Raw genomic sequence first — 18,368 nt, 5'->3', positions numbered from 1 at the left:
ATCTAGATCCACATTTCCACCAATCACTTTCTCCTCTATGTGAGGGGAACCCCTTGGATCTAGATCTTGGAGTTCTTGGTGTTCTCCTTCTTGTTCTTCCTCTCATTTTCCTCCCTAGCATTAGTTGCTTTGGTGGGATTTGAGAGAGAAGGACTTGGGCACTCCGTGTGCCCTTGCCATTGCATTTGGTGCATCGTTTGAGTTCTCCACGTGATACGTGGAAGTTACAAGTTGAGAAGCTTATTACTCTTGGGTGCTTGGTACCCTTGAGCTTGTTCCTCTTGGGTGCTTGGGCGCCCTAGACGGTTGGTGGTGTTCGGAGCTCAATCATTGTGGTGTAAAGCTCCGGGCAAGCGTCGGGGTCTCCAATTAGGTTGTGGAGATCGCCCCGAGCAATTTGACGGGTTCTGGTGACCGCCCCCAAGGGTTGCCAAAGTGTACGGGTTCGGTGACCGCCCCCAAGGGTTGCCATTTGTACGGGTTCGGTGACCGCCCTCAAGGGTCCCTTAGTGGAATCACGGCATCTTGCATTGTGCGAGGGCGTGAGGAGATTACGGTGGCCCTAGTGGCTTCTTGGGGAGCATTGTGCCTCCACACCGCTCCAAACGGAGATTAGCATCCACAAGGGTGTAAACTTCGGGATACATCGTCGTCTCCGCGTGCCTCGGTTATCTCTTACCCGAGCCCTTTACTTATGCCCTTTACTCTGTGATAGCCATATTGTTTCTTGTCATATATCATGCTATCACCTAGTAGTTTATCTTGTTTAGCATAAGTTGTTGGTGCACATAGGTAAGCCTAGTTGTTGTAGGTTTTGTGCTTGACAAATTAACCGCTAAGTTTATTCCGCATTTGTTCAAGCCTAAACCGTAATTATTTTAAGGCGCCTATTCACCCACCCTCTAGGCGACATCCACGATCTTTCAGCAAGTCTCTTTACTCGTTCCATAATGCATCATCCTGCAGCTAACTCATTATTCACATTGCTTGCAAGGCTTATTATGATGTGCATTACCGAGAGGGCCCAGAGATACCTCTCCGATACTCGGTGTGACAAATCCTAATCTCGATCTATGCCAACCCAACAAACACCTTCGGAGATACCTGTAGAGCATCTTTATAATCACCCAGTTACGTTGTGACGTTTGATAGCACACAAGGTGTTCCTCCGGTATTCGGGAGTTGCATAATCTCATAGTCAAAGGAATATGTATAAGTCATGAAGAAAGCAATAGCAATAAAACTTAACGATCATTATGCTAAGCCAACGGATGGGTCTTGTCCATCACATCATTCTCCTAATGATGTGATCCCGTTCATCAAATGACAACACATGTCAATGGTCAGGAAACTTAACCATCTTTGATTAACGAGCTAGTCTAGTAGAGGCATATTAGGGACACTTTGTCTTGTCTATGTATTCACACATGTATCAAGTTTCCGGTTAATACAATTCTAGCATGAATAATAAACACTTATCATGATATAAGGACATATAAATAACAACTTTATTATTGCCTCTAGGGCATATTTCCTTCAGGTCCTTATTACCCTCCTCCAGCGTTCGCGGTTGCCCTCTTTTGGTACGTTGTGACACTATGTACGCTCGTCTCTGATGTCTCCAAGATGGTGTCTCCCTTAGATCGGAGCAAGCCTGTCGTCGGCCTGCCACTTCCTCTTAGGCACTTAGAGTGGATGGTGCGTCGACAAGCGATGTTCTACGAAAGATGGTGGTCTTCGGAGGTGTCCGGCGCCAGTCGAGACGCGATGTGTGTCAGCTGAGGATAGGCTCTTTTGTGTTGTAGTTTGCTTTGCAGTGTTATCCGTCTATGCACTTGATCGAGAATGGTGTGGTGTGTGCTACGCTCGTTGTTCGCAACGAGTGGTAGTTTCTTATAATTTCAATTCTGCTTTCTATAAAGCTATAGTACGCCTAGACATACTCTCGATTTTTTTTTCTAAACCAGTTTTTATACGGTCATGAACCGTAGCACTTAACCGGCCCCGGTGGAGTAAATTGCTCAAAACCACCACATTTGTGGCTAGGGTACTGCAAAACTACCTATTTTGTCAAAAATCACGAAAGACCACCACTTTTGTGGCGAGTGAATAAAGAAACGCACTAAACGAGTTGTGAGTCGCGACTAAGTGAAAATCTAACATTTAGGGCCCACCTATCGGATCCACGTGGCCATGGCAAATGGCCGAGGTCAGATGGCCGTTACCACCACTCGTTAAGCTCATCGCCTCAAACTCTTCACTTTCCCTCGCTCTCATTCCCCTCTGTTTCCTCCCTTGCGCGTGAAACCATGGCGACCGCTCCAAACTCCGATGATGTTGAGGGTGCTGGCGACGACGGTTCCAGATCCGGCCGGGGTCACGGGCGGAACCTTCTTGGCATCGACTTCGGGTCATCTTCGTCAGATGAGGATGGCCCGCCCTTGCCATGCCACGTGCACAGGGCGTGTGTAGAGGCGGCGGCAGCAGCGCCGCTACAACGGGTGGCTCCAGATCCATGGACGATGAAGGCAAGGAAGGCTAATCCGACGGGGATGAGCCGCCATCTCCATGCCGCGTGCACAAGGCGTGTGCGGAGGTGGCGGTGCGGGCACAAGCGGCTGCACCAGTCCTCCCTACTAACATCGGCGACGAGGCCCCAACATACGGCCTCTCTGTGGTTATCTCTTTGATTTATTTCCTGCATTTTATGGTTTGATTTAGGCTCTGAATCTAGTTCTCATTTAGGTTAATTTAGGGTTTCATTTAGCCTCTGAATATAGTTATGATTAGAGTTTGTCTACAGATGACAACCTACAGATTAGGGGTCATTTAGCCTGTGAATGTAGTTCTCACTTAGGATTACTGTTAAATTACAGATGACAACCTACAATGTATTTATTGTCTAAGTAGTTCTTGTTTGTGTTTCAGGTCATTTTGCCTTTGAATTGTAGAATGCAGTTCATTTAGTCTCTGTTCATTGAGTTGTTTTAGTTCTATACAAGACGGAACTTGCTTCCTTTGTTTTTACCCCTCTCATAAATTTAGGTTATACTTACATGTACTTTTAATTGGTATTGTAGGTTGAAGTATGAGCAGTGGGACATTCACATTGAATTTTAAGGGAGGGAATTCATCAGGACTAAGATGTTTTGGAAAGACATAAGATATTTCAATCTTATGTCTGCGCTGCTTGAGAAGGGCTACATTTTTTCAGACTGTATGTATTACATGAATAGTGATGGGATAGGATTGGATGGTTTTAAACTATTGGGCAAGGTGGATGAAATGTTGAGGCAATACCAGGATAGCAAGAGGATCAGATTGGCAGCTACCGAGGGCAAGAGGTAGCAGGCAATTGTTGTCTCTCCATCAAAGAATGGCAAGAGAAAGGCAGCACCAATAGAGATATCTGATGAAGAACACACCATTGTTCCTCCTGTAGTATTTGCAGTCAATGAAGAAGGTTTGGCCCACAAGGGATTTGGTGAGTATGTTGGATCTAGTTTGGCAGGCATAGATGCTTGCTTACTCTTGGGCACACAACAAAGTGTAAATTATGAGCCCATCTAAACAATGCCACCTCCCCAGCCAGAAGCTTTTGATGAGTACCAAAACTTCCAGAAAAGAAGATAGTGGCAATTATTCAGACATCGAACTAGATCCAAAAAGTGCAGGTAGGGGAGAGTATGTACCTGGTACAGAAATTACAAATGATAACTCTTGTGAAGATAGTGTTGATCCGCAGTCAACTATAGCAGATATGAAGAAGAAGGCAGCAGTGCACTGTGAGGGTGACACTGACCAGAGGACATTTATGATGTTCCTGAGGAGCGGGAAGAGGAAGACCACACTGAACAAGTTGCAAATAAAGATGAACAACAACATTTCAGTGAAGATGGAGCATTGCAGCAGCTTGTGCTGAAGATTGTAAAGAGAGTAGGGCCAACAACAAGATCACACTCATCAACAAATGATCCAATTATGGCCAGAGCATTATACTTTTAACATCCTAATTGCTGACTAATTCTATCAGTCAACTAAGAAGTAATCAATTCATAGATTTCACAAAATCACTAAAACAACTCAGCAATATAATTCGTACACTATAACACCCAATTGCAGTGCTCACTTACCTTTTTTGCACATCCTAGAAACCTCCTGCGCTATCAGTGGATTCACATGCCATCGAATTTTCACAGGGGGCTCGATGCTCACAACGTGCAACATGATTCAGACCCAGGCCGCTCCATTATGTGCACTCCATGGTCGCAGGTGGCTAAACATAAGGAAAATGGCTTCAATTTCTATCAGGAACAGAAATTCCCCTTTGTCCCTCGAACCCTAACCCTAGATGTTGTTGAAAGGAGCAGATGCTAACCTGGCCTGTCACAAAATTAACGTCAGACGACGAGTCAGAATCATCATCCCAAGAACCCATTTCGCCCTCCCATCGGCGGCACAAAGCTGGTGGCGGCGGCGGCGACAGCTGCGGGGCGAGAGTGGAACGGGTAGAGGAGGGAGCGGTTGGATGAATGCCCTCCTGCATGCGACGAAGACTTAACAAGCTGTGGTAACGGCCGTCTGGCCTCAGCCGTTTGCCATGGCCATGTGGTTCCGACAGGTGGGCCCGAAATGTCAGATTTTCACTTAGTCACGGCTCACAGCTCGTTTAGTGCATTTTGTTATTCACTTGCCACGGAAGCGGTGGTCTTTCGTGATTTTTGGGAAAAAAAATAGTTTTGAGGTACCCTAGCCATAAACGTGGTGGTTTTGAGCAATTTACTCGTCCGGGTGTGACGGTAGGTTTCTCGGCTTACCACTTCGCATCCGACCACTACGACCCGAGGTCAAGGCGCAGCCGCGCAACGAAGGGTGTGACGCGAGCACGCAGAACTGTGTCGTGTTTCGCATCCGTTTCCGTTTGGACGGACCCCATGTTCCAGAAACAGACCTCACGTTGTATTGTAGAGTATGGACCGTAGGCTTGCTCAGAGTTTTTCTTTTGTTGACAATTTTTGCATTCATATCACGAATCAGTACAAAGAAGTTGACCCTTACAAGCACACTGAAACGCAAACACAAAGGACCACGAACACCTAGAGTACTCTAAGACAACCATAACACAAGAAGATCTCCGGAGCCCTGTGTCATCATCCCTGAATCTTGAGAGACGCTGCTTCCTCCTTTCTTGACACCAGCGCTGAGAGGGCATGGACATCAATCAAACACACCTGCAACAGCCGTCGCCATCTTTGGCTTTGAGTACCGCGAAAAGTGTCCATTCCGGAAGGAAGAGAACTCGAGTCATCCGACCGGTCCAGCACCGCGGTCGGGCCATCCGCCCGGACAAAGCAGGATCTCCCACCAGCATCAGTGCAGAGGAAGGAGAAGAACATCACGCCACACCTCTTTGTTTGATTTTTCCTCGTCTTTATAATCTAACTTTTTGCAAACATGTTACTGTTGCGAAGGTATTTACCTTGGAGTTTAATTGTATTAGGTTCAGAAGATGTTTACATGGGGAGACTCTTGATATGTGGAATAAGTTACTTGATATGCGTGGTCAGGTGATTTTGTCGGATAAGCCTGACAAAGTTAAATGGTTACTCACAAACTCCGGTAGCTTTTCCGTTAAATCTCTGTATCACTATCTTATAGCTAGACAAGTTGTTTTCCCTTTTAAAAAACTATGGAGGATGAAGATGCCTCTTAAAGTTAAGGCATTCTCTTGGTTAGTAATCAAAAATAAGATTCTGACCAAGGACAATCTGAGTAAAAAAGGCTGGAAAGGTGCTAAGTTTTGTGAATTTTATGACTGTGAAGAGAGTGTGAATCATTTATTTTTCTCTTGTTCCTTAGCTAAGTTCCCGTGGAATATTGTGGGATGTGCTCTAGGGAACCAGAGAGCTCCAATGTCTTTTTTCAACCTATGTCAGAACTGGTTATCTAGCTATACTGGCAAAGATAGAGTAGTTGTTTTATTGGGTACTGCTGCCCTCTTGTGGTCTATATGGAAAACAAGGAACAAATAGGGGTGCAAAGCATACTTCATCAGGTGTCTAGGCGTATCGTGAGGGTGACTCGTGATATCTTCAGAGGAGGGCATGGTTTGGCGCCGCATGTGAGAAGGATTTTGTGAAGCTAGCCGCTGGAAATGCTTGCTGGCTTCAAAGCATTTATGTCAATTTGGTTATCGTCCTTTAGTCTGTTGGTACCTTTGTAGCTAGCGTAGCACTAGGCCCTTTCATGGCTAGTTTTGGACAGATTGAAGCCTCCTGATGTGGTGATATATATCAGTGGTGTGATGATTAGGCTGGAGCATCCTGGTATGGCTTCTAGATCAGTGATGTAATGTTGGTTTGATGCCTTGTAAACAACTCCATTTTCATAATGAAAATGGGGGCCGTGTGGCCCCTTCGATCGAAAAAAAAACAGCAGCAGCAAATCATACAAACAGGGAAGAAGAAGGGTCTTCGTCTCCCTGCATCCATCGCCCATCTGAGGACCCAAATGGTCAGTGTCGATGGACCTCCAGCCACCATAGCCCGCGACCTTGAGAAGATCCGGGGATCCCCAACCCCGCTGGCTCCTAGACGAAGACAAAAGCCTCGCCTGACCACGAACGGAGCCCGGAGAAACTTATTCCGACGCGACACCACTGCAACGGCCCCGGCAGCGTCTCCCTCAACCCTAATCCTACCACACACCCACCTAGCGAACAGACCCAAGGTTCCCCCACCCTCCCGCCGATGGAGAGAGAGGGAACCGGCGGCGCGCAAGGGAACCCTCGTCGCCTCCCTTGATCGCCTCGTGCGATCCTACTTTTCGGGGGCGGTCGGAGGGTTCCTGGATGTGGTCTCGTTTGCTCAGAGCTTATTAACGCGGCTAAGCATCGTAGAGCCGTCGCTACCCCGAAATACGTACCTATCCACTCCACCGTTTCCGTCCATTTCTAGTCGCCGATCGCTGCCCGCCTACGCACGCAGCCGCAGTCGCAGTCGCGCTGCTGTAATTGCACGCGCCCGCGTCAGCGTACCTGTGGATGTGGAGGTACCTGACCGGAACGCCGGGGCAGCCAACGGACGCGCTACGTGCGTACGCGGGACGGCAGAACGCACAGGGCGCGGCGGCCCCGCCCGGGTCGCTGCGAGCGGGCAGAGATTCCACGCGCACGAACCCGTCTGGTTTCTCACCGCGCCCGCGCGTCCTGGACCGTCGCCCAACCAACACTTGCCACTGCTCGCTGGTGGTGGTGGTCCGGTGGTCGTCCCACTGCTACTAATCAGCCCGGCGGCGGCACGGTGGTGCGGTGTTTCTGGCCAGAATCAACCCTAGCAGCTGGTGCGGTGCGCCTAAACGGCTGCGTTTGTCGTCGGTCGCTGCGTCTGCGCGCACGAGTTTCCTGCTACTCGTCCTCGGTTCTAGATACGTAGCCTGGTAGGAGCACCTCTATCTTTGACGTTGGACCCGTGTGGAGTTGAAGTTGGACGTGCCGCTACTGCCGTCGTAGCCCCGTTTGTATGGAACATAAGATTACACACGGTAGGTTTCCATTTCGTACAAAAAACGCCTCGCATTTTCAAAAATAAACTCGAAAAGCAGGGGAAGGCCAGCAGACCATCCGCACGAGCGCAACAAACCCACGCCTCGCATTTGCAAAAAACATCGAGTGAAATGCAATATAGTAGTAGGTTCTAAAAGTGTTTGAGGGTTTTTTTTCCTGCAAAAAAAAGTGTTTGAGGTTTAATTCAGTTTTAAGAAACTAGCCGAGGATTGCTAAGTGGGTCATGGAATTCCGAAAATGCACATTTGGATCGTATTTGTGAGTACGTGATCCGCGGTGGGTCATATCCGCAGCTGACCCAAGTGTGTCAAGTTGACTGGCATTCCAAAGAGCACCCTAGAAAATGACACACACAGAGAGACATGACTTTTATACATTTGCCAAAAAAAGTACCAAGTGAAAGGTGCCACACGTGTTGCAGGAAGCAGTCCCGCCTTGACGTTTTTCACAGCTAAAGTTGCCATCCGAAAAGAAAAAGCAAACACTGAAACCTGTCATCCGAAAATAAAGTTGCCATGTTTGACAACGAAACTTGCCATCCTCGCGTCACTAAACTTGCCATGAAAAAACTTCCGAGTTTCTATGTATTCGTGCCGCATGTGTGACACTCGTCAGGGTCAAAAAGTATTACCAAAACAGAAAACGACATTTAATGTGACTCAATCAAAAAGAAAAAAAAACTACCCTTACTAGTACTATTTCCTATGGCTATATATACCTTTTATGTTCTTTTCCTTCTAGTAATAATTACTTTCATATGGTTTACTCAGCCTAATAAATATAAGTAAGGAAATGAAAGAAAACAAAACAAAACAAAAGGAAAAGTCGGAAGCGCAGTGGGTCACGCCGCTGCCACCGCGGGCGCCAGTGGGACGTTGCGCCCTTGGACAAACTGCTGACGCCCGCCTCCCCGCTCCATGAATGAACCGCGGGGGAGGGCCGGGGGTCGCTTTCGTCTGCTCTTTCCTCGGCGTCCTCGCCCTCTCGGCGCCCGCCACCACCACCATCCGGGGAAGGAAAGCCCAGCCCCGAATCCACTAGCCCCCCTCCCCTATTAGTACCCCGCTCCCACCAAGAATCTCCCCCAACTCCTCCCTCCCCGGTCTCCGGCCAGTCCATCCACCGAATCCGCCGGACGCGCTGAGCCTCCCCCGACCTCTCCGAACCCGCCGGGCAGTCCAGGTAAAGATCCACGGCCGGCCACCCACCGCTCTGAATCTTGCGAGGGGATCTTTCGGCTGAAGATATTTTCTTTTCTTTTCTTTTCTTGGGTCGTTTGTTTTCCCCCGCATTCCGGTTACCGGAATTCGATCCACGTTCTCTACTGTCGGTGCTGGCCGCATCTGTCTCTCCCCCTCTAGATCCACGCGCGGCTGTTACTACATGTGTGGTGACCTGATTCCCGATGGGTGTTGCCGTGTTGCCGAGGGTTGGGGATCTGGTTCTTCCTCTGGCGCAGGGGTTTCAGTCGCCGGGCCTTTTCTTTCCTACACGGTACATGGCGTGCCTGGTTCTTTCTGCGGTTAGCGTCGATGGTTCGTCGAAGAAACTGGGGACGGCTGTGTGCCTGCGGTGGCATTGTTTTCCCAAAGAAGATGAACTGGTAGCATCGTCGCAGCGCAATTCACTTCCGATTCTTCTTATGTAGTACTGCTATAAGAATATCATTTTTCTTTTCGGGAGCAGTATAATATCGTTGGGGGAAAGCAGGGCCCCTTGTTTAGTTGTTTCCAAGTTCTGCACTCGCTTCTTGTGCGTGCGCGCCGTATCTGCCATACTTTATCATGCTTCATGTTTCTTGTTACTTGGTGTACTGCTGCACTGTGCTGGCATAGTGCTGCACAGTGTTAATTTCAGAAAAGATGGTGAATTGGTGAACTGTAAGCAATGGTAACGGGAATTTTGTGCAGTCATGGGATATGCATATGAAGTTCTTTCGCCAATATTGCTTGCTATTATTGTAAAAATCACCTAGTCGGAAAAATACCATGCAAGGTGTCATTTTCATGTGGCACCAGGCCCCCATGTCATCCTCGCTTTGAATGATTTTCCAGTTTCAACATGGTATTGAGATGATTTTTTCTGTCAAATGTGCCCACAATTTGTGGTTGGTAATGCGATATGAACTCTGTTTCGTTCATTTCCAGTCTAGATAGAAATATTTCTTTTCAGGCAATTATACTTATTGACTTTGCATCAAGAATCTCAATGAACTGCTTCCAGCATGCTTTTATTGGAGAATGACTTAGGTGTTGTAGTTCAATAATGGGGATGGCTATGGTACTTGGTTCTAAAAGATACTTTTAAACCACCACTTTAAATTTTCAACTTCCCCCACTCACACTTGTAGAACGAGTGGTAGACTGCTGGTCCAAGAGTCTTGGTAAGGTGTGTAAACTAAAATTGTCTACCATGATGTGCAGGATGGACTGCAGGATGGACGGATGTGCAATTGGTTCTAACGGTTCTGGCAGCAAGTCATGCGGGCCGCTGTCGGACTACCGCATTCCAGACTACATACTAAAGCCGGACTCTGAACGGGTCATCGTTGATAATGCACCATCTTGTCCCGTGGTAGTCTTCATCAACTCTAGAAGCGGTGGCCAACTTGGAAGTGGTTTGATCAAATCATACCGGGAAGTTCTCAATGAAGCACAGGTACCCGGCCTAGCAGTTGCACAAGCTGTGATGCTGAAACAGTGCATTCCATTGATCTATTGGTCCACAGTAGCTATTTAAATCTTGTTTGATTGCTGGGGTGATTTACATCATTCACCTTTTCACAGGTTTTTGATCTCTCTGAAGAGTCCCCTGACAAGGTGCTGCACAGGTTGTATGCCAACTTCCAAAGGCTCAAGTCCAACGGTGACCTTCTTGCTATTCAAATAGAGAAGAGCCTGAGACTAATTGTGAGCGTCCTACCTTTATAATCTTAAGTGCAAAAGAATGTCCTTTTGCCTTTCTGTTTCTTTTTTTTAACCAAGGAACTTTCAAACAGGTTGCTGGTGGTGATGGCACGGCAAGTTGGCTGCTTGGAGTAGTTAGTGATCTTAAGCTTACACACTCACCCCCTGTCGCTACTGTGCCTCTGGGAACCGGAAACAACCTTCCTTTTTCATTTGGATGGGTAATGCTAGTGCCTAATTTTTGTTATGACTTACAAGCACATACTCTCTTAATGTGTGATGAATACGTCTCTTTATGCACTTCATGTTTGCTGTTACTGGAACATTCATGTGTTCCCGACAAACAAAAGAACATACCAGTACCACAAGTTAATTTTCTTGTTTGGCTGTTCCATGAGGAATGCAACTTTTCGTTTTAACGTAACACGGTTGTCAGTTTCCTTTGACATGTTATTTTTACCTGGTCTGTGTACAGTGCAAGGCCTGAATTTTCTCTACCTTGCTTCCTCAGTTCACCAAGGAATTAAGTTTTTGATATTCATTTTAACTTGAACTGCAGGGAAAGAAGAACCCAGCTACTGACCAAGAGGCAGTGAAATCCTTCCTTGGGCTAGTGAAAGAAGCAAGAGAAATGAGCATTGATAGGTATTGTCTCACCTATAATTGTGCTTCTGGAAAGAAACTATCATTCTGATTACCGTGCACATCTTGGCACCAACGGTTATTTCACATACTATTTCTCTATTCCAGTTGTTGTCCCAGTCAGTTTAATGCATGAGAAACATGTTCTCTGTTCTGCTTATGACAGAAAAACTCAATCTAGATGCACTTTACTGTTTCAGTTGGCATATCATCATGAGGATGCGAGTTCCACAGGAAGGTCCATGTGATCCTATTGCTCCCTTAGAGCTGCCTCATTCACTGCACGCGTTCCACCGTGTAACTGGCTCTGATGAGCTCAATGTGGTAGGACATATTTCTGCTGCTACCATTTATTGTTAATCCTTCGATTACTAATATAATTGTACCAATGGACTATCACTTATAAATGCCATTTATACACTGAAAAGTTGAAATGTCATGAGTTTATTAACCAATTATGTCTTTGTTCAGGAGGGTTACCACACATTCCGTGGAGGATTTTGGAATTACTTTAGTATGGGTAAGAGTTGCTCTGCTTACTGCTTAGCTTATATTTCAGACAAAGGCTGCGTACCATTTCAGATGATAAACATTTTTCACAACTATATTTGTAACTACCATAGTACATGTCTCAGTGTCCAATTATGGGATACATTTTCTATTAAATATGTACACGTGTCCTGATTTTGAACCATGCAAGAAATTATGAACATGACCATGACTTTATACACTACAGGAATGGATGCTCAAGTGTCGTATGGGTTCCACTCTGAAAGGAAGAAAAATCCAGAGAAGTTCAAAAACCAGCTATCGAATCAGGTATTTTTTGGTGTGTTTGTGCGGGAAACAATTTTCTTTTATCCTTTCCTTTGGTTGGTAATTCAGACATCAGAATTGCTAGCCCGCCTGCGTGATGTATGGATGTATGATGAATCTTGCAATGCATTTGTGTATGCAGGGTACATATGCTAAGCTTGGACTTAAACAAGGATGGTTTGCTCCTTCTCTAACCCATTCCTCTTCAAGGTAATTTATCACTAATGCAGCCATTGTGCTTCTGATCTTGCTTATATTATCTTTGTTTTCCAATTATTAGCATTTTGATGTGTTATTAAGCCATCAAAGTACAGTATCTATCAATTTAGATCTGTAGGTAGAACCCTAATAACCTCGCCATCAGCTAAGAGTTCTTATATACCTTGACCTCAGACATGTATATGACATCTCGAGCTCGCATTTTCAGGAACATTTCGCAACTTGCAAAGGTGAAGATCATGAAAAGACCTGGTGGCAAATGGGAAGAGCTTAAAATCCCCAGCAGGTAAATAAATTCTTATTGCCTTTTGGCAGTATCAGCAGTATTTGTGCACAGTCAGGCAATTTCAGCAGTATTTGTGTAGAGTCAGGCAATTTTCATTTTGTACATCTTAAATGTCTGGGCTTGCAATCAATTTGCCACCTGCTAATTTCTTCTTGTTGAGGTGGCATATACTTGAAATTCTTGTTATCATTATTTGTAAGAATTGGATTACAGCCAGTGACAAAAAATAATATCAACAAACTTTCTCTTGTTTCAGTATTCGATCGATTATCTGCCTCAATTTGCCAAGTTTCTCGGGAGGATTCAATCCCTGGGGAACCCCTGGGACGAGGAAGAAACAAGACGTAAGATCCCCTTCTTGCACAGAGTCGCCTTGTTCGTTGTCATATTTAATGACTTGCTTCTGCAGAAATTAACAAGCTTACCTGGCAATATATGCAGAGGGACCTGACTGCACCTTATGTTGATGATGGACTCATTGAGGTTGTCGGCTTCCGTGATGCCTGGCATGGTCTCGTTTTGCTGGCCCCTAATGGACACGGAACTCGTCTAGCGCAGGTGAAATACCTCGGTTCTTTCACCACTCGGTACACTGCAGATTCATGGTCGCTGACTGACTGACTGACTGTCTGACATCAATGGCAATTTCATTGTCCAGGCTCATAGGATCCGGTTCGAGTTCCACAAAGGAGCAGCAGACCACACGTTCATGAGGGTCGACGGTGAGCCATGGAAGCAGCCACTCCCCAGCAACGACGAGACTGTCGTCGTCGAGATCTCCCATCTCCGTCAGGTCACCATGCTCGCCAACGGCCACTGCAAGTCGAAGAGCGTCGAGGAACCCCCGACCCCGTCAAGCCACGGGCATGAGAATGACGACAGCGACAGCCTGGAGGACGAGGACGAGTGGAAGGAGGGAAGGAAGAAGTTTGGCGCTGCGGACACCTTCAAGTTACCTGATGAGGTCGACATTGCGCATCTTAGCTGAGTGATTAGTCGAGGTTCCCGCGACTTGTTGATATGGTTGAGATTTCAGAATGCTCGCTACTGCTGGCAGTGATTATTCCCCTTTGTTATGGTGTTAATTTCGGAGCTTAAATAGTAGCCTTGTGTATACCGGCAATATTGACTAACCGCAAAAATGGCAAGTGTTCTTTTGTTGGAAGCGTATAGTGGTACCTCTCAAGTCTGAATCGTCTATTCAGCTGCACTGTGACGAGGTGCGGCAATTCAGATTACACTGCTTAGGCAGTCAGGTTCAGTCTGCAGTTGTTTTAATGTTTTTTCTTTTCTTTTGCGGGGCAGTCTGTAGTTGTAAATCCGCAAGAAATTTTTTAGCACTCTATAATTTTTCTGCAAAGAGTTCTTTTTGTATATTTAATTAAAAAAATCTGTCGGCTCAAATCTCTTGCAAGAATTAATTCTTTGTTGCTGAAGCAACGGAACAAAATTTGTTTGCGGTGTTTTGAGACTCTTGTCAAAGAGGCCCACAATTCACCGCAGTTCCAAAACGCAACCTTTAAAAGAAAAACTGGTTAAAATAGAGGGGAGATGCCCTTATTGCTTTTTTTAGTCTTTTTTTTTAACATCAATACAGACACAAGCGCTCATATACACGCGCATACACTCACCTCTATGAGACCTTCGAAATACTGAGACGACATATCATCTTGAGATTTACGAAGTCACCGTAGGCGCCTCGTCGTCGACGGGAACATCTCCCACCGAAAGCGCATTGCCGGAAATCCTGAAATAAATCTAGAAATAATGCGAGCACTAGGACTTGAACGTTGGTGGGCCGGGAATACCACTGTCCCTCTAACCATCCAACCACATATTAGTTCGCATTGCTTTTTTTAGTTAAAAAGGAAAATATGAGACAACAAAGTTCCAGCCGACACTCAAAACGCGTCCGGCTGTGAGACGCCACTGGGCTAGCAGCCCATCCACAACGCAACCTCGATCTGTACGAAGTGAAGCATCTAGAACACAACTAATCTATCCACCTAAGAATCACTTCCCGGGTCCTACCCTGTGCATTGTCCACCAAGCTTCCGGCTCCCATCATCGTCTTCCTACCACTCGTCTGAGATTGGAAGCGACCATTGCGCCATCTCGTTGAAGCCTCGACTGACAAAAACGCGCAATGGATGACGTCGAAATCGTGTAGCAGCAGTGGTGCTAGGATAAGGACTTGGTGAGCGGTGACAAGGCAAAGGCATCTTCCAGACCCCCCTCCGTCAGCGGCACGCCCCCCGTTTCCCAGAGAACACCACCAAAACCGTGCGCCGTGCCCGCAGGAACCGAGCCCGCGTTATGCACGCCAACACGCTAACCGCGTTATATAAACGCCGGCGCGCCCCATTTCCATCCACGTCGAAACCACAACCAAACCAAGCCAAAGCAAGAGGAGAAAGCGATCGGTGGATGAGCGTGAGGTACATGATGAGCCGGGTGGGCGCGAGGGCGGCGCAGGCCGTGCGGGACGCCGTCGGCAGGTCCGCCGGCAAGGCCGACAGGGCGCAGGCGCAGCAGCAGTCCATGGCCAGGGCCGGCAGGGCGCCGGCGGAGTCGGCGCGGGCGAAGGCGCCGCTGGCCAGGAAGGCGGCCGAGGAGCAGCGGAGGCGGGCGGCGGCCCAGGAGGAGTCGCTCCGCACCGTCATGTTCCTCTCCATGTGGGGCCCCAACGCCTAGCACCGCATGGATTAGTACTACTGATTATAGTAATTAGCAGCGACTCGCCAAAAAATATATAATTAGCAGTGTGCGTGCTCATGGTTCACGTGCCGTGTGGCCAAGTAACCCTTGTAAGTTTCTGCAAATCTGTGCGTAATGTAAAGTGTACTGTAAAAAAAATCGATCTCGAAGAAGAAATACTATAAAATGGCATAGGGTTACACTGATTCTTGCCGTGTTGATCTACTGATTTGTTCTTGCGTGTACATACATCTTCACCTGCAGGCTACTGACTGAACCTGTCATGTAGTAGCAGCAAGGCTCTGTTTTTGCTGTGTGTGTCATGCGTGTTACGCCAACTCCAACCACCCCGAGTCGTGTGTCTGTTTTGGCCCAAACAAACACAAGACACGGTCCAATGCGTCACCTTATCCGTAAATATGTATGTTTCCCGGCTCTATCCATTTCAGTGCAAATTTGATCCGGCTTTGCAGTCAGACGGGCACCGAACGGACGCGCACGTGTCCTCTCGTCTTCCGTCTTAGGCCCGCGTGTCGACCGTCCAAATATCTCCTACCGATCCCATTTAATTCACACGACTGGGCAGGCCCGCTGGTCAGCCGCCCTGGCAGCATCCTTTTTTATGGTGAAGCCGTGGACTCTAGTCCACTTCCCCACCGCGTCCACACAACACAATGCCATTGCTCTCATCCTCCGTGATATGTGTGTACATGGACAAAGAGTGAAGTATATGAACATTTTATATGCGATCTTTAGGAGGAAAAATGAGAGTATGGTACAAGATCACGGAGGTTGTAAACCTACACAAACAGACAACAGACGTTTACATAATTTTACGGATCTTTCCAACCAATTAATCTCCCCCTTCCTGATTTAACAACCCCCCCCCCCCCCCCCGCCCCCGCCGCGGCGGTGTGTCTATCTTAAGAGCTTCTCTTAAACCGTGGAACTATCCGGTAATTTCCTTGTTGCATAGTGTTGACCGGTTTTCAGTCCTCCTTATGTTTTGCCTTCAAATCTGCAAATAAAAAGGTCATGGGAATGAATTCTTAGGGGCCTGAAAAAAGTTTATGGGTTTGACCACTTTTACCGGACTTATTTTGGCACTGCGGAAATAAAAACACAGATTTTGAGATGCTCTAACCCGTGTGAGGTGGTTACCTGCGTGGTTAAGTATGAAATCTGTGCATATCTGTGTGTACAGGGCGAAAGCAAAGTAGCATATGTGAATGGCATACCGTAAAAAGACGTCGATTTAAAAAAGAAATATGCGTATGTGAATGGCACATGCGTACACTACAACTGTTACTAGTTCTTTCTGTGTTGATCTACTCGTCCCGATTTTCTCATGCGTGTACACATCTTACCCGATGGCTTAGAGGAACTGGATTTGTCATGTAGCCACGCTCAAACCTTTTTTTTCGAGAGGGCCGTGCTCTGTTTTTAGCTGAACTTGACACGAAGCCAGGGCCTCGTCGCTACTTCTCCCGTCTGAGCTTCTGATGTGTGATGGGTAGTAGGCCTACTCTGTCACCAACTCACGATCGATGCAAAATAAGGAGAGACAAAACTTCTGTTGATGACATCCATGTTGGTTCGTTATTGGTGCGGTTGTGGTAGAAGATCAAGTCGAGTGTGGGGGATTTAAGCCATACTTCATCTCAAATGGCCTCTTGCTTTCCATTGAATGAATTGCATGATTGTAGGCGAATTGAACATGAGGTAGACAATCTTCCCACATATTCAAGTTCTTTTTTATCAATGCTCTCAAAGTATAGTTGACAAAGTTCAGTTCACGAGCTCCATTTCACCACCACTTTATGGGTAGCAAATTGTGGAGAAGAGAAGCTTCATTCCCAAGTTGACCAAAAATGTATAGTAAAATTAGCTTATGAACTTGACGCCACCGTCAGAGATGATGATGGTCTTAGTTACTTCAAGGAGTCTCACAATATTCCTAAATAGCACATTTGTGAATCAATATTGCTCTTATGAAAAGGAATGCAATGTGCCATCCTAGAAAATCTATCACCAACCACATACATAGACTCCTTTTCGTCTTAGTTCTTGGCAACCCAAGCAGAAAATCCATGTTAATATCCTCCCAAGGTGCTCACGGATAAAGGAGTGTAAACACCATGCTATTTGACCTCAACATACAATAGACAAATGACCAATTCTCCAGCTCGTAGTGGATTAAGTAATCTTACTTTGTAAACTGGCTATAACTAGTCATATGCACTTGCAAGACATCATATTCACAATTCCTTTTCATGCCTCCGCTCCTCCTCGCCTTTGTAGCCACATTGAACAAGAGGTCAATGGGGATTAGGAGAGATAGAGCTAATTATTTCATTCTCTCTCCTCACAAGTATCAAGTGGGGTTCAAAATTATAGGTGCATGGTCGCGAAAATGTTTCTCACCTAATGCCTCTGCCAGTTTTGAATGGTCCTATTCGATGATACAACCATACGCTAGAAACTGCTTTCAAGATATTCACTAGGACATACACTTTAGAGATCTATGTTAAGATATCAAAGAATATTTAATTATTTATACATATGTGTGCGCGCGCGCACACACACACAAAAAGCTTGCATATGTTACAGATAGTAATCAGTGGAAGCATTATACTCCATCCGTTCCATAATATAAAAATGTTTTTGAAGCTAAGTTGGCTTGAAAAATGTTCTTATATTATGGGATGGAGAGAGTATTCTCTTATGTTCCACCTCCCCGTATTCAAGGGATTTAACTTGAAGATCCTTCAAAGGACATTGTGAGAAAAGAAGAAAATGCATGTAATTTTTGTTAGAAATATAATTTAAATTTAGCACACTGCAAGCATATATATTTTAATAACAAACATTACAAACTATATAAAGAACATGATTATGTATATGCATACATGTTTTTATGTGATTAACTTGGTTATCTATATAGTAAAATATATTAACTAACATTTTAATTAAGTAAAAGTATTAAATATAAGGAAGTAACAAAGTTTAGTACAAATAATATTTATTTTAACACACCTCGGTGTGTAAGTCGGGAATACTAATAATTCTACGCCGCAAATAAATCGTGCACTCAATAATATAGTCAACTATCTGAGGCCTTGTATTACATGAAGCTACGTGATGGTTTGGACATGTTGTGCCAACACTGCATGAGATTATATAAACTTAGCCGTAGCTACCATGAGGGGGATAATCAAGTTTAACCACGAGACAAAAC

At 45.9% G+C, this 18,368-nt stretch overlaps 2 protein-coding genes across 2 annotated transcripts; both read left to right on the top strand.

Moving 5' to 3' along the window:
- The first annotated feature begins 8,463 nt into the window (after window positions 1–8,463).
- LOC123055040 (diacylglycerol kinase 5) lies at window positions 8,464–13,598 on the top strand. Its single transcript, XM_044478942.1, has 13 exons — window positions 8,464–8,746; window positions 9,988–10,222; window positions 10,351–10,473; window positions 10,563–10,691; window positions 11,030–11,115; window positions 11,313–11,436; window positions 11,584–11,632; window positions 11,849–11,931; window positions 12,071–12,138; window positions 12,356–12,433; window positions 12,690–12,777; window positions 12,875–12,991; window positions 13,092–13,598. The coding sequence occupies exons 2-13, from the start codon at window positions 9,989–9,991 to the stop codon at window positions 13,419–13,421; spliced, it is 1,509 nt and encodes a 502-aa protein (XP_044334877.1). The 5' UTR covers window positions 8,464–8,746; window position 9,988; the 3' UTR covers window positions 13,422–13,598.
- A 1,198-nt stretch (window positions 13,599–14,796) lies between these two features.
- Window positions 14,797–15,336, top strand: LOC123050477 (uncharacterized). The gene has a single exon (XM_044473265.1). The coding sequence runs from the start codon at window positions 14,861–14,863 to the stop codon at window positions 15,125–15,127; it is 267 nt and encodes an 88-aa protein (XP_044329200.1). The 5' UTR covers window positions 14,797–14,860; the 3' UTR covers window positions 15,128–15,336.
- Window positions 15,337–18,368: the final 3,032 nt, after the last annotated feature.

Source organism: Triticum aestivum, chromosome 2D, assembly GCF_018294505.1.
Source record: "Triticum aestivum cultivar Chinese Spring chromosome 2D, IWGSC CS RefSeq v2.1, whole genome shotgun sequence".
In the NCBI taxonomy this organism is placed as follows: Eukaryota; Viridiplantae; Streptophyta; class Magnoliopsida; order Poales; family Poaceae; genus Triticum; species Triticum aestivum.
The sequence above is the reverse complement of the archived record's forward strand: the minus strand, read 5'-3'. Positions and strand labels throughout refer to the sequence as shown.